Genomic DNA, 17,239 nt, shown 5'->3' on the forward strand with positions numbered 1-17,239 from the left:
TTAGCCCTTGGAACCTTCCACGTAGGGCTTGTGCAGTAAACCAATTAAGTTCACAAGGTCTCTGGGTCTCTTGGGATTCCCTTCTCCAAGCTCGTACTCCTCTGGTTTCAAACAGAAAGTCAGAGTTCCCGTTAGGCCTCTTTACGAATTTCAACACCAAACAAAATATAACAATTCTTATTAGGCTTCTCAGGGTTCCCATTCCCCAAGCCTGTGCCTATGGGTTTCCAAAAATAAGTATTCAGCTTTGTTGGGCCTCTCAGGGTTCCCTTCCCCAAGCTCAGGCCCCTCTGGCATCAAATACAAGTTTAGCTTCTCAGGATGTACCTTTCCCTTAAATACAGTTTCTTTCACATACAATCCTTTCATGTGGTAGAATCTGAGGCTTTCGAAAATGCCAGGTTCTTTGCTCCTCCTAAGCACGACCACTCTGATCTTTAGCCCCTCTTTTTATTTCTTGTACTTGCTTTCCTTTTAACCTTTTATCTCCGGGTGCTTCCTGCACGCCTGTTCCATCTCTGTGTTTCTTTCACTTTGTCATCAACACTTGCACCTGTCCTTTTCCTTGTTGTGCCTCTTGCACTCTTCTTTCACTCTTCTCTGTACATGTTTCCTCCTTTCAGGTCGTTCGCACCCTTTTTCTTACTTGTATATCTCTTTAAATATCTTTACTCTGGACTTTGCTTTATTTCAGCACCGCTAGTGCTTTTCAATGTCTTTATTCTGAACTTTGCTTTATTTCTACGCCACTAGCGCAATTTCTCTTTCTTATTGCTTCCTTTGTACTTTGTCCTTTTTATGCTTTCACTCTCCCTTTCCGCTCCGCTTTACACAATCTTGTCTCCCTCCCTTTCCGCTCCAGCCAACCGCACGCTCCCGAGTTTCTCTCTCTCACTTGTTCGAAACTCACCGGGTAACGTAGTGCTGGCGAGTGATGTTTCCTGGATGCATAGAATCGAGGTCAGGGTCTCACCACCTGCCACACGTCCCAAGGGAATGGGCACTTAGCTGGACACTGCCAACATAATGGAGGTTGCCTCGCTTCCGCTTCTTGGAGACACGGCTCTCGAGCCACGCTGCAGCCCCTCAGAAACACTGGGCCAGAGTCTCGGCACTCTGCTCTCCTCTGGATCCTCCAAGGCTTCTCTTATTGTTGCTCCCTGCTTAGATCCTATGGTCCAGTCAGCATCTCGGGCTCGCCTGTGCAGAACCACACCTTTTATAGTGTAGTCAGGTGAGAATGATTATAGTAGTGTGCCCGATTCTGCCTGACTATTAGTGGAACAAGTGACTAGTGGTTGGTAGTAGTCTTTCCCGCGTTTCTTAATGGTTTCTCCATAAGTAATCCTCAGTGCCCCTGATTGCCTCTTCCTCACCCCAGTACTTCTTGGAAACGGGGAGGAGGAGATGGGGTGTGATTGAAAATACCCTATAAAGGCTGAGGAAGAGTGAGTTGGGGTACAATTGTGAAAGGGGGAATTAAAATGTGTCGCCCTTGGGTATTCTCCTCCCAATGCCCTGGGACCCTCCACTCAGGTGATCCTCCCTCACTTGTCCACCCCCAGGGACGGGATCGAAAAGTGATGGCCCTTCCCCTGCCACCTGAATGGAAGATCCCGGGGGAGTAGGTGGGAGAACACCATCAGGTTTCTCACACAAGCCATTGCGACTGCTCCAGCGTTGAGAAATTTCGACACAAGGTGCGAAACATACGACCGATGCCAGTGATTCAGGTTTGGGTGCTGTCCTGGTGCAGAGTGTGACGAATCCGAGGATGTCATCCCTTCTTCCAGAAGGGAGAACCCTTCTCAGGTGGCCAAGGCGGTGCGGCCACAATCCAATAATCCCTCTGGGGGATAGTACACCCTGGAAGATTCACATGGGGAGGGATACGACAGCCAAGGAGATGCACGGTATAACCGTAGTACTATATCACTCTACCCTCCCTAGAGACCTTTAGTACCATGTTAACCCATGTACCACTAGAAGGTAGACCCGTCCGACCCTTTACCTAGTACTGGGACGAGGAAGAATAGGGACTACTCACCTGATTTACACTAGGACTACTGGGATGAAGAAGAACGCAACTAGTCCTATAGAGAATGATGATACCAATATCACGAAGAAGATGTGCAGTGTTATGAAGATCAACGCGCGGAACCAGGGTGAACAGTTCAGACCATCTCAGTTGGTCAAATTCAACAGAAGAATAAAAAAAGAAGGACTGCATATCAGAGTTAGTCCTCCCCAGAGGAACTCAAGCAGCAGGTGCCATGCAGCTGCAAGAAGGCCAGGACATGAGAAGTGAGGGTCTGAGGTCTGGAGCGAGTCCCGAGCAAGGAGAAGAGACAGTAGGCCGGTCGAAGAAACCCTTAAGGCGGTCTGATACCTGGAGACCAAGGATGCTCCAGGGAGAAGATTGGTCTAACAGAACCACCACAGACCTAACGAAGAGCAGCAGAACACCATTCGTCCCGAGATTGCTACACGGAGCTCAACAAATGGAGCCCTTGCGAAGCAAAAACAAGGTACACGAGTGGGCAGAAAAGCCCCAGGGACCTGAAGAGGTGGTGGCACAGGTAGGGGGGCAACGAATACCCTGAGCAGAGGGAAAGGGGCAACAAATACCCCCACAAAAGGATCTGGGACCTCCAAACATAGACTTCATACATAAAAACTCATATTGTGATACTTGGCATGCGAGTGAACCAAGTTTACCGAAGATTTGCAAAAAGTAGGCAAGTCTGAGAATCACACCCATAAGTCAACTAATCGTTTTCATAGTCATACTGCTGGGGAAAGAATAAACCATACTGGTGGTATTTGAAGGAAGACTCACATATAGTAGTTACTTGGCAGGAGAGTAAACCAAGACTAAAGTTTGCAGGAAGCAGGCGAGTTGACAACTAACATTCTGACATCAATCACTCACATAGTCACAGCACCTGGATGAAGAGTGAACCAGATTAACTGTGCAACAAGGAAAAGAAGCAAGGGGAGGAGAAATCACCTTTGACATGTGTGTCAACCTTATCCAGGCGAGCCTGGGACTCTCATGCCCATATGACATTTATTCATCTTAATCACAGTACCTGAAAGAGCAGTACTTAGATTGACTGTGAACCAGGAAGAAAGAAACCAGGGGATGGGAAGCACTCCCTCTGCAGTTCTTGGGTACAAGAAAGTAATCCAAAAGAATGGAGAGACTTTCTTAGCAACGCGAGGAAGGAGAAGAAAGTCACAGTACCTGGGAGAGAAGCAAACCAGGTTGGTTGCGAGACAAGAGGAGGAGAAATCATGGGAAGGGAAACATTCCTTATGACCTTTCATAAACTGGGAATCAAAAGTAAAGTAGGGAAAGATTTGACAATTGGAAGTTGTTTCTTTTTTTTCTCAACACTTTGGAGCTTTGCTTTTCATGAGAAATAAACCTTTTTAGAGGGAAGGTTGGTAATCAACTGGAAACCTGTTTTGTGAATCCATCGAAAGTCAACTGGAAGTTTGTTTGTGCACTATTGGAACTTTGTTTTGTGAGTTAACAAGGAACTTTGAGTTACAGAATTTGAAGAAAACAATCCTTTCACTTTAGTTTGAGTTTTTAGTGTGAAGGCTAGAAGTAGTTTATTGGACACAACTGTGGACATACATTATCTGGACATCCTGAAAGACTCCTTAGACTATTATTTTGAGGCAGGGAAACCCCTCTTAGTGTTAGGGAAGGAAAGGCATTTTCCCCAACCCCCTTTTTGTTTTAAATAAAGGTCTATAGCCAAAACCATGCCACCAATGTGTCGATCTCTACACTCTTACAAGAGGCAGGATGGCTGCGAAAGGGTGATTGCTTTTTTCATCCAGAGTTTTGAGGTTGGGTGAAGTACGGTACTCAGTGACTGAAAAGCAGGCCCTTAGTGTGGTGTGGGCGGTTAAGATGTTTAAGGCCTTCCTGTGGGGGAGGGCGTTCACGATATGTAATGATCATAAGTCTTTGGTGAGTGTGTTCATGAGAAAGGGGCTTGATGGGGTTTCCAGGAGAATGGTCAGGTGCGTGAGAGTCAGTGCAGGGACATGAATACAGCGTTGAACATGTTCCAGGGAAGGAAAATGTGTTGGCAGACTATTGGTACAGGTCTGGGTACAAGGAGCATGATAGTTAAGGAAAGTGTGAAGAGATGGGGGTGGAACAGGTGTTTCCGGTGTGTGAGGGGGCAGTCTCGGAGCAGGAATGGAGGGTAGCTGCCACTGTGGATCTCGAACTGAGTAGAGACTTGGATCGGCGAGAATTGGAGGGGATGGACTACCAACAACGGGCATAACTCATTCTATAAGATATGGGATGAGTTTAGTATGGAGGGGGAGTTAGTTTGCAAAGCGGGCCGTCTGGTGCCACTGGGGTGCCAGGGCAAGATTTTTGCAGGCGAGTCATGAGGGTCACCTTGGTATGACGAAAACTAAAGGGAAACTCAGGAGCGATTACTGATGGCCGGAGCTGGATGTAGAGGTAGAGGAGAAGGTGAAGGGATGCAGCGTATGTGGGGAACGTGATAGGGCACTCAAGGACTACATGCAAACGATTTAGGCCACTTGAGCTATCAAGTAAGCGGCGAGAATATGTCACTCAAGACATACTGGGGAAAATGGTAGGTGAGAGGGGAAGAAAAAAGTACATTATTGTTCTCATGGATTTATATTCTAAATGGGTGGAAAAGGAAGTTGTTCTGGAGGCAGATTCTAAGGGTGGGGAGAAGTTTCTTGATGGAAATTTCAGAAGCAGGGATTACTTAAGAAAATGCTCATGGACAACTCTGTCCAATTAACATCAAGATTTATGGAGGCTTTTCTGAAAGGGATAAGGGTGGTCCATCACAATCAAATAGTAAAGTGATTCAACAATTCTCGGGAGGATAGCTCAGGGTTAATGTGCTCGCCTTGGAAGCAAGACGAAAACACTGGTTTGATTCCCAGGTCTGCGCTTAGAAACCTCTGGGTATTAAGCATGTTATAAATAACCTATCATAATCCCCCAGAGACTAGTGGGGTGGTTGAACGTTTCAACCGCACCCTTAAGGAAGGCATCAGGATGTCTCTAGAAGCAGGGATTTGGAGGGAAGATACCCTTGAAAAGAGGGTGGTGCAAATAGGGCTAGCCCTGCATGCCACCAATGGGCTGGTGCTGCTTCAAGTACTGAGGAGAAGAAAACCTCACATTGTTGTGTCCGCTTTGGATGGGTAGGGCGCACATTTTAGAGTGGGCTGAAAATAGGTTGAGATCAGTAATGGCGAAAAAAAAGTAAAATGACGAAGGAGATGTATGAACGTCTTCAGTGAGCTCTTAAGTCAGATGCGATGGAAGATGATTGTGTGCGAGTTAGAAGAACGGGAGATGTACCGAAGGCACAGAGTCAATTTGGTAGGCCTCAAGTTGGAGGAGGGTGATGGATGATGCTGTGCAATTGGGGGATGGAAGAGTGTGGAATAAGGGGCGTGTAGGAGTGAGGAGGAGGGAAGGTTCAGGGGTTTTGCGCCTCCTTTGTGCAGATGTGAATGTGGAGAAGGCGGGGAGGTGTGTGATATTGTTTACTTACCATGTTGTATTTACCTGTATATAGTCAGTTGCTGTCTGCAATCTTTTCTAGAACTGAGCTGGTGCTCAGGAATGTTTGGGACTTGTTAAGGAAAGGGTCCGCTGCAAGCAGGCATTGGCAGGAGAGGACTGGAAAAGGAGTCTCTTCTATGAAGCATCTGCCTCCATAATAGTCTTGGATGTGAGCACCTCATCCCTTCAGGCATGCATCTGTGATTAGGGTCACTTGTGGCCAATTTGGAGAAAAAGCAACCCCTTCAGGAAGTTGTCTTTCACGATGTTGCCTTTCACAGACCACCATTGCAGATCTCCGGACACACTCCCCGAGATCAGAACAAGTTCTGAAGTCCCTTTAACTGTGAGCTCAGACGCCACTGCAGCGCCGTCATATGCAGAGGGACCTCTGGCAAAACCAGTGTTGCCATGCAACCCAGCAAGCGCAGACAGGGAGACTAGAACTGTCATCGGAGGTTGAAAAACTTGGACCATCTTGAACTTGATCGACACTCTGTCCTCGGGCAGGAAAACCCAACACAAGCGAGTGTCAAAGACTGCACCGATAAATTGGAGGGACTGAACCTTGAAGTTCAGGGGGAAGCCCAAACTTTGCAATAGGCTGCACCTACGGGACACGTGTGCTAACGCTAGATCTGGTGAGCAGGATCCGACCAGTGGCCCAGGTAAGGAAAAACATGAAGACCTTCCATCTCAAGGTCGAGCCACCACTACTGCCAGCAGCTTGGTGAAAACCATGGGTGCAGAAGAAAGGTCAAAAGGAAGGACTTTGAACTGGAAAAGACAGTTCCCAACATTGAATCTCAGGTACTTCCTGCGCTTCTTGTCGAAGATCCAGGATGGGTCTCAGACCACAGTCCTCCCCCTTACCGGCAGAACCGCTCCTACTGGAGATCGGTTAGCTTCTGGCAAAAAGGGCCATAGAGATGGTACTCTGCTTGGAACGAAACAGGCTTTCGTACCTGACATACTTTCTGGGGCAGAAGGATTGAGGTCTGAGACCCATCCTTGGATCTGTGGCTTCTGAACTTGTTCTTGTGCAAGGACAAGTTCAGGTTGGTGGCATGGGGATGGTCTGGAGGATGAGAAGCAAGAGGGAGGCTGTATCCCTGCTGGATGACCTGCAAGGCTCAGACGTGCAAGGTGATATTTCTCCATTCCTCGCCAAACAGGGATATTCTGCATCCCACAGGAGAACGATGGCAGAAGCCCAATTCAGAGAGGCTTCGTGCCAGGGGTTGCGGTGGGCACAGTGGTGGTGGAAGAGCCTTGTCTAGGTGCACCATGGCCCATACACCTGTAGGGACGATGCTACCCTTGCCGGCCCAATGGTGCTTGGCCTCTACCGGTCTGAGCATAAGTGTCAAAGGGTCAACAAACCCTCTCCCTGCCCACCCATGCCCGATGGTTGCTGTTGCAACTGCTAGCTCCAGCGACTTGGCGATATCCCTTGTGGCTTGTAATTTCTGGAGTGACACGTGGGCCTTAGCGCCCAACAAGTTCATGCCATAGAAGAGCATGTCCAGAAGTTTCTCTTGAACATCAGTAGCAAATCCGGACATCCTTACCCAAGAAAACCTTCACAAGATATGCTGGTGGCCATCGGTTTTGCGACGCAGTCTGCAGTCTCCAGGCCAATCTTTAGAATCTGGCTGGAGTCTTCCTTGCCGTCCTTGATGAAGGCATCAAAGCCATCCCGTATCTTCCCTTGGCAAATGTGCTCAGACACCTCGGCCATAACCGACAACAAGCCAAAGAAAAACCTGGATAAAGCGCAAGAGTTGTTGACACATCGAAGACCAAGGCATCGCAGAGCCAAATATCTTCCGATCCAATGTGTCCAATCTTTTGCTCAACCTGTTAGGGGGTAGAGACAGAAAAGATGTGGTTTTTAAGCTTCGCCGTAGTGGCTCTCACCACTTCATTCTCTGGGAAAGCATGGGCAGGAAGAAACATGGGGTCAGAATGAGCAGAGCTGTGCTTCTTGGTTAAGTTGCAGTTCACCCTGAGAATTGAACCTGGTTTGGTCCACAGTTCCATACTGGCCTCTCTACTGCCCGACTGAAAGGCAATAAGGGTCTGAAGACATATCTGTTTGACAAAAGAAATGACTGAGAATTTGAGAACAGTCCCCATTTTCCTCTTTGAATGTTCCTTGTTGTAAGTCTCATGAGCGCCCGGAGGCCTGCAGGCGTGTTGGCGAAATATAAAAAAATCTATAGAATAGAATAAAGTCTGCAGCTTTGTGAACCACATTTGCCAACAGGTGCTGAAAAGCTGCCTGTGACAGCAGGTCCCATGTCTACCTCTGGAGAAGTGTCAAGGCAACTTGCCTCCTGCAATCAGCCACTAGGTCCACCAAGTCACCTCGTTTCCCAAGAACTTCCACGAAGTCTCTCACTTCTCTGGGGTGGAAGGGCGGGAAAAGGGACAGGATCCCTTTCCTCATCATAAATGTCCTCTAATTGGGACATATATGCCCTTCTGAGGAACGGGAGGAACTCTTTCGCGACTCTGGCGTCTACGCTACCACTGGACAGAGATCAGAAGTAAGGGGATCAACGGCTGGTGCTTCCAAAATGCGGTGGGACCCATGTACTTGGCCGAAGCGTTGTCAATGATTCCATGACTGCTGATGTTGTGGCTGGAGCCGTAAGCTCAGGGCATTGTGGAAGATGTCTTGCTTATTCATCCAGAATGTCTCCCATTCCTCTGGGATAGAGGACTGGGTGTGAAAAACCTGAGGGGCCTCTTCCCTGAGGTCATTCTTGGAGTTGTAGCTACACTTCGTCAAAGACGAAGAATGCCAAGAAGAACCACCAGGGAATTTCAAACATTTACAGTGTTTCTTCATCTTTTGACCTTTCAGAGAGGGGACCGTTCCTCAGTGTTGCTGTCCGCGCGTGCCGACCTCGTACAAGTCCACCAATCACCTTTTTCCTTTCGGAGCAAGTTGAATCGTCATCACGACCAAATCGAGATGCAGAACCAAACATTTGGTAAAGCAAATACGAATAAAGAGTGTTGTTCCTAGAGCAAGCAGAGTGTGCAGAAAAAAGGAAATGAAGTCACCAAACTGGTATGCGGCTTTATATATTCTGGCCCTGGTGTACTGTCTGGCGTGGCGCACATAGGTGTGTCGCGCAGAGCAAACGTTGAGCCGAGCCTTGCCCCCTGGTGGCAGAATTTTACAAAGATCAGTTGGCCCTGTGAAATATATAGATGTAGACGAGGCATCCTTGAAAGAAAGGAGTCCATTAGAAATATTCATTAGTAGAGTTACAAAACAGCGCACACACATTTCTTTAGGAAACACTAATATTATTACTTTGAGGACTCGCCCTTTGAGAAATTAACGGAACCTCAAAGGTGGTCACTGTTTAAGGGAGAAACGTAACATTAGCAGAATTATAAAGCTCAGCAGAGATTCAAGATGAAGAAAAGTTGCAAGAAGCGAAACATTGGCAGGCTCCCCCGCCAGGGTGCTAATCATGTGGCTAGGAATGCAGGGCTGATACCTACAATCTCAGCCCACATTCTAAACTGGATGACGCTGGTTACCCTGACCGCCATATCCCCCTCTGTCCTATTTTTTTGTGTCCATTTCCCACGCCCCTCCACAACCCCACTTACCTGCGTGTCGCAGCGGCACAGGCCGCTGCAGCAGCTTCCCAGCTTTATGGCTGCCATGGAAAGGGAAGAGGGGCTCTGTATGGAGCATCGCCCTTCCCTTTCCATGGTGGCCATCTAAAGACAGTATTTTCAGTCATTGAACTGGACACGAGGGGGTCAATGGCCCGAGCACTCGTTAATGGCCCTCCCTTTGCTCGGCCCGTTAACTTGGGCTTCTGGGCCAATACCCCCATTGCAGCCCTTTGAACAGGGGCTAAACATCACAATAAGGATGTACCAAAAAGAACAGTGAGGGAGAAACATTGGCAATTCTAGCAACTGAGCTCATAGCAACTGATCAGTAAAGCTTCTAATAAAATATTAAAAAATCTAAGTGCACATCCTGAACAATCACTATTTTAATGCTTAGCTGGTAATCAACCCCATATAATTCTCAAATAACTGACAATAGAACGCAACAAATTGTTTAGTCCATGATTCGGGTAACATTAATGACCTCACTTATTCAGAGCACATTTAACCAACGTTTATATGGAAAAATTGTAATTTCGAAAAATAAGTGGCAATACCTTAATTTCTCGGCAAACTGTGTTTTCCTCTTCTGTGTGGATATAGAATTTGACAGTGTTTTTCTGAACATCTTTAATAATTTTTACCAAACTGTTAAACACTTCCGGTTTTAACTGGTTAATAAAATCTGACAGGGCCGGTTGTGTTGCTGAAATAGTTATGTTGGAAGACAGATTTCCAGCGGTCTGTGGCGGCTGTTGCTGGCCATCTGTCGGCGCTGTTTGAGCCAATGGCAATACTGTATCTCGGGCATCCAAAACTTTATCTGTTCTATAATATTCAGGGAGCCTTGAAAAGTACTGTTCACTGCAGTCAGCATATTTTGATTCAAGTTCATCCTTAACACTGCTCGAGACACCTTTCCTAGCCTCAGGGACTGGGATGATTAACATGCTCTCAATGACCGAGTCATCTTCTAAGACAGCCAGTGAATTGTTAACACGAGTTTGTAAATGGCAGGTAGAAAAGGAAGTTACAATGTTGTTGAGCTTCACCCGGAGGGCATCGACATAATGCTGAACACAGATTTCGGAAGTTTGAGAATGCAAACGCTGAGACAGTTTTGCCACTCGCGCATGTGTTGATAAAATAGGAGTGTACGTCTTGCTGATATAGTCAATATTATGTTCTTTTAAAAGCTGTTGTATCCTTCTTGAAAAATGACTGTATTCATCCAATACGGTGGTTTCTATTATTCCACTATGCAAATGTTTATAACTAAACATATGGTGTTCTTCTGCAATTAAACCTTCATCTTCCTCTTTAACAGTGAAAAAATCATTTCGTTTTGTTCTCTGCAAATCCAAAACAGTCGAGTATGGAAGATCATAATCTGCATTCCTGAGTCTTGTGACAATACGGGGATCATTGGGAAGGACATCAGCAGGTGGCAAATAAGCAAGGTCTTCTGAAGATTTCATACCTGTAAGAGAAGATTTTATTATTTTCATGGAGCAACCGGTAGTACATTTGTAAAGCCAATGTTGATTCAGATATGGCTTTCAAAAACAATGCTTGGCATTGCTAACAGTTCTGAAATATGTATAGAAAGCGTCTAACCATTGTCGGGTACTGGCATTATATGGCCCGTAATTCGCACCATTTGCCAGGTGTTCACTGTTTATGGACTTGATCTCTGCTATTGGCCTGCTTCTGCCTGACTTAATTCAGTTTTCCTCTCCCCCCACCTCTAGTCTTCTGTGCGGCTCCTCCTCTCGGCATTCCCGCTTTTTTAATGGTTTTCCCTCTCTACTTTCTTCCCCCGCCTGCCTACAGCCCTCGATGCATGTTGCCCAATTCTCTTCCACTCTTATTCCTTTCATCTCAATGCACCATGCTAAGCCTACAAAAATAAAATAAAAAAAAATATTAAAAAAAACACAATAAACGGACAGGTACCATTATTATACTATACTATATTACTCACCGTAGTGACTGTAGTACTCAGTCTATAGTCCCCTGTGTTGCATACTTTAGGAGTGTGCATCCCATGGGGAATGGGGCTGGTACATTGGAAAGAAAACAATCCTCCACATTTAAGGGCGGAATTTCCCACAGGCAACATCAGCAAGTCCCAATTGTCCCTGTGTTAGGCAGGTGACTCACGTGTGATCTTATCAAGGGACGGAGGCCGTGGCATATGGAGAAAACAGCACTTTGGACTAGGAGTTAAGCAGACACTACGTTGAGCAACTTTCTTTTATTTAAACTCTTTATTTAATGTTTTGAGACAAAAAATAAAAGATTTTAGCAGTGAACACTTAAACAATATAATCATTAAGTCATAACATTCTACTAACGCAACTATATCAAGTCAAATATTAACCTCACTGAATCAAGTGTACATTACGTGGATCAGAACAAAGTTCTACTTTTCCATAAACATAGTTGCATCTGAAACATAACTCTCTCAAACTTAGATAACAGCACATCATTCACCCAATTCTCAACATGTGGTTTTTTCTTGGTCTGCCACACTCTCAGTATCTGTTTTGCTGCCATCACTAACACTTTGCCATTCCATTGACTATATTGCCGAGCAATTTCACAGTGCCCCTTACTTGAAAACAATAGAACTTGCAGAGGCATCCTGGGAATGCTAATTGATAATATTGTGTCTAATTGGTCTAGCACATCCCTCCAAAACGTTGATGACCTAGGACAGTTCCGTACATATGAATAAGTGTGCCCCTCACCCTTCCACATCCCCAGAATACATCCTTGTCAATCAGACCCAAACTACACATGCGCACTAGCATCCAATACAGACGCCCTAAAGTTTTTTGATGTATAATTCTCAACTTAAGGTCCAACTTACTTTAATAACCCACATGTCACATTTGTCCCCATTCACTATCTGTAATTCTACATCCCAGTTCCTCCTCCCACTTCTCCATCAACGTTCTTCAAGATTCAGCAACAGAACGACTCACTAGCATTAGATTTAAGTAAGTGGATACCATACACGCTGAAGTAGAAAAATAGAACAACGTGCCGATTCCCTAACTCCATGGATAACATACTTAGTTTCTGTATCAGGAGGGATTCAAGTTATCTAAGCCTTCTTCTCTCCCCATCACTCAGACCAAATACCTTCTGCAATTCCTCAAATGGTAATATCTGCCCATCCCGTACTATATCTCCTATGCTTAAAATCCCCTTTGAGCTACAGCTCTGCCAGTTTAGGATCTTATTAGCAATCTGCAGACCAGGATTGTACCAAATAGAGTCCTTATAGTGTAAATATAGGTTTATATTAAAATGAATCAACCACCAAATAAGTGTTTCCTAGTCACAGCAGTAGATGGCAGCTTACCAATTGCTCGAGGTATTTACCCCATTGAATAAATGTTATTCAACTTGAATAGAGGTAACCTATCCCTTCAATCGATAGCCAAACTGGCTCATGCCCATTCTCTGGTAATACATAAAGTGCTTTCTTCAATATGAATCCTCTATAATATTTCTCAAGGACTGGATAACCAAAACCCCCCTCCTTTGTACTACGTAGTACGATGAATGTTGGAATATTCTGTCTTTTATTTTCACCCCATAAGAATGCCTGGAAAATTCAGCCCATCATTCTTATTTTTTTTATAAGGTCAGTGGTAAAGATTGCATAACAGAGTACTTTTGGCAAGAGGGACATCTTAATCGCGTTCATCTTTGCCCAGAACCCAGGGTCAACCGTTCCCACTTCCTTATGTCCCTCTTTAAATTCTCTACTAATTTTTTCACATTGAACTCCCCCACCTTCTTCACATCTTTAATTGGAGAGCTTCCTAAGTATTTCACATGAGAGTCAGACCAGTTGAAATTCCAATCAGCAAAATTCCGTCTCCAGCAAGTCATAGAAAGTGGAATCACCTCTGTCTTGTCCCAAGTGAATTTGTGCCCTGGGAGCCTACCTATCCTTTCAAGATTGTACTACCTCCCCCTGGGTTAGGAAGGGCAACCACCATATCATCTGCACAAGAAAGCACCTTGATCTCCTTGAGTCAAAATTTCAAACCCCTGATTCCTTGTTCATAGCGTATGTAAGTGACCAATGGCTCTAAAGCAATATTAAACAAAAAGGGCGATAAGGGACAACCGTGCCTTGTTCCTCTTGTAAGAATGAATGAGTCAGACAGTTAATTATTCACCCAAACGCATGCTCTTGCTGTATTCTGAAGACAACTGACTGCCCTAAGGAAGCCATTTCCAAATCCCATCCTTTGCACCGTAAACTTTAAAAAGGTCCAATTTACGCTGGCAAACACTTTCTCTGCGTCCATGAAAACTAATGCTGTATTGAGAGTTCATTTTGGCGTAAACTCATTATGTCAATGATGGTTCTTATATTATTGTATCCAAATACCTCATAAATCCTACTTGTGATACATGAATGATTTTACCAATACATTTTACCAATCTATTTGCCAATATTTTAGCAATTATTGTCACATCTACATTCAGTAAGGACATGGGCCTGTATATACCACATTTCTTGTGAACCCTCCCTTCCTTTGGAATCAGTGTGATCGTAGCTTCTCTCATTGATGGACATATCTCTCCCTCTTGTATACAAAAATTAGACAATTCGCTCAATATGGGAGCGAAAAATGCAGTAAATGTTTTATAGAACTCTATAGGTAGGCCATCAATTCCTGAGGATTTTCCAACCTTAAGCTTTCAATTGCCATCAAAACTTCCCCAACCTCAATTCCAACGTCCAAAGACATGCCATCTTCTGATGTCAGCTTAGCGACATTCATAGCATCAAAAGATTCCTCTACATCATAATGTGAGGGAAATACGTCTTCTGTATATGTTTCATAGGAAGTTTAAAAACGTCTACATATATCAACATTTCTCAACATCAAATGGCCATGTTCATCCTCAACAATCTGAATAAATAATTTTTCTGCATGACCCTCCATATGTCTAATAAGTCAAATGTTCGGAGGAAAAGCTCAAACTTTTTACACACTCCAAAATGTGTGCACCTGCATTGGATAGTTCGGTACATTTTGTAATCAAGAACACAGTCAAGTCACCTTCTAAATTGACAATTTCCCCATGCATTTCATGCAGTAGTCGAGTGATTCCATCAAAAAAGACCTTCCCTGCTGAGCATTGGCCATAAACACACCCCAATTTGATTGTCCTCCCACTGTATTGAATATCCGCCAAAATCATTCCGCCCTCACCATCCATTGTCACTTTATCAACACTAAATTTCATATCATTCCTAAATAAAATACTAACTCCTCTAGATCTTGTTGAAAAACAATTGGACAATTCCCGATGATACCTTGAGTTGATTAGAAATTGCTTGACCTCATCAATTAAGAACGTTTCCTGCAGAAACACTACATCTGCTTTTGCCCTCCATATCCTTGCCATCAATGTTCTCCTCTTTAGGGGGCAATTAAGACCTTTTACATTACAAGTTATTGTTGTCAGTGCACTCATTTCCTATTAAACTGATAACATAGTTCTTCACTGCCATAGCATCTTTTATTTAATTCTATAATGTTAATTGATTCCTTCATATAAACTCCACACAAGTGAGCAACAATAATGTTCACTATATCATTATTCCGAGCTACAATTGAACTATTAGTTGGGATTTCCAAACATAGACAACACAAATAAACAGAACACAAAACAAAGACAGAAAAGAAATACAATATATTGACAATTTGGTAGTCTGGAGTGAAATTCCAGATATTGAGAAAAAATCTCCCCAATATACAATGCATTCGGAACCATATCCCGCCAGATACCAATGCCCATCCTAACCATGTCTCACATAAGGATTTCCTCTCATAAAGGATTAGCTATTAGTGTATTAACCACATTCCCCAAATTACTATCAACTAAACACCAAACAAGATCTCACAGTGAAGCATCCACAAACCTCTACAAACAACATCTTCACATAGAGTAGTTGCATGTAAATATGCTAGCCATTGAGTCTCCTTCAAATTCAAAAGCTGTATCATCCCTGGGTCTGCCCCAACTTATATTATGAAGAGACCTGTTGTAATACAAACGTTATTTCCCATAATGTTGACACCAAAATTAAATCCTGAGCCTTCTTTAAAGTTCATGACCTGTCGGTACCATTCACAGTAAGTCTTCAGTAGTGTTCTTATTTTCAAACTTGAATCCTTAGGCAACTGGTTCATCTGAGTTACGTATGCAGGTATATGGACATCACCTACTTTATTCACCAGTATTCATTTATAGGTTATGCCCAACACAGCTAGGGCACGTTACCGCTGCAGTCTCTCAAATTTGTAGGCCTGCAAATGAATACAAGCATAGCACCCCCAAAATTCCAGTTACTAAATCATTGATCCATGTATCCCAATTGTACTTGTATTAATAATAACACCAACATAACGAGCACAATAATGTAGTGTTTAATATAGCCCTAGAGCAACTTCCACATACATCCCGTTGTCTCTATAATTTATGGGAAAGTACCATAAATTAACTGGTTAATGGCGAGTATGTTTTTGCCTTTAACAGTGTCTGCTCGCTCAGACGGAATTATGTATACTGGTAAGAAGAGACAGAAAATGTCATAGTTATACTTTAAGTTCATTATTTGGGTGTAGATGTTTCAATGATTAGTGAGCAATTGTCACTTGTGCCTGTCTTTTGCAGTCTGTAAATACTGACAAGCCCTGTAGTGGAGATTCATGGGCTGGTAATTGTGGTTTAGCTACTTAATAGATTTGTGAGAATGAGTTCACCCTCATTGATCTGAATGAGGCAGTTATGATAGGAGTTTCCTTGTCTTCTCTTCCAGGGTGGCCAACCTGTTTGAAATGCATCTTTTTGTTGATGAAGTCTAAAACGTATTATCAATATATTATCTGAGAGGGGCGAGCTTTGTGATTTTCTAAGTGCACTAGTTATGGCATTACTGTTACTCTTTAGCCTCACATACTTCAAAAGATGGTCAAGGAACTGAAATGCATCAAGTTATGATGGATACTTTAATGTATTCTGCACTTGGTATGAGGCTATGTTAAACGATTTGAACATTGGTCTATGTTATGTTAACGATAACTCAACTGCTGAGCTGCAATGTTTGAACTTGGATCTATTTACACATACAAAATGTACAATTTACCTACACTTTTATTGAAAAATGTCAATGTTTTTACCCTCACTGCCAAAGTTACAATGAATGCCAAAATAGATTCCACAATATGCAAAGAACAACAAATAACTTACCCGTGGTAATGTTCTTTCTACTTGATGTTCCTCCCACAGATTCCTCATCTTTGATATATCCATTTCCTGTTTTGGAGTCTCTGAAAATCTTTCGACAGCAGAGGGTGCTGTGCAGCATCGAGTCGATGTCCCTCGATAGTTACCATTCCTGCGGCCGGACGTGAAGTCGATGGTAGTATAAAAAGCATGCACTGCGCCTGTTGCCTCCCTTGAACTTAAGTGTTTCCCCCTTTCTGCACAGCCAACTTGAGGATTATATAACCCACATGGGCTTTGGAAAAAAAGGAACATTAAAAAATGCACCGACTGTCAGAGGGGTAGGCTGGGGGGGGGGGAGGAGACTGATGAGTAATCTGTGGGAGGAACATCCAGTAGAAAGAACATTACATGGGGCAAGTAATTTGTTCTTCTAATTGATTGTGTCCGCCCACGGATTCTTTCTCTTTGAAAGACTCTCATAGCCATTTTGGAAATCGAAGGGAAAAAGTGACTTTTTGTCACAGATTGACGTTGTGCAGAATCTCTCTTCCAAATCGAGCGTCCTGACTCGACAGTGTCTAATCAATAATGCTGAGTGTGTAGTAATGAGCAGGTAGCAGCATTACCCATGTCCTGTGTGGAACACCTCTTTGATGAGCAGAAGTGGTAGCCACTCCTCTGGTGGAATAGGTTTTCAGGGACATCCTTTCCTGCAATCTAGCACTT

The 17,239-nt window shown here is 44.0% G+C and overlaps 1 protein-coding gene across 3 annotated transcripts in view; it reads right to left on the bottom strand.

Annotated features, from left to right (window-relative positions):
• Positions 1–17,239, bottom strand: part of TASOR (transcription activation suppressor) — a 1,979,545-nt gene that overhangs the window by 490,351 nt on the left and 1,471,955 nt on the right. For all 3 annotated transcript variants that reach the window (XM_069643664.1, XM_069643665.1, XM_069643666.1), the window contains one exon: positions 9,799–10,721. In XM_069643664.1, coding sequence (XP_069499765.1) covers positions 9,799–10,721 — 923 coding nt within the window. The remainder of the gene's footprint in view (positions 1–9,798; positions 10,722–17,239) is intronic.

The sequence above is a fragment of the Ambystoma mexicanum genome, chromosome 2p, assembly GCF_040938575.1.
Source record: "Ambystoma mexicanum isolate Mex_15411 chromosome 2p, UKY_AmexF1_1, whole genome shotgun sequence".
Classification (NCBI taxonomy): domain Eukaryota; kingdom Metazoa; phylum Chordata; class Amphibia; order Caudata; family Ambystomatidae; genus Ambystoma; species Ambystoma mexicanum.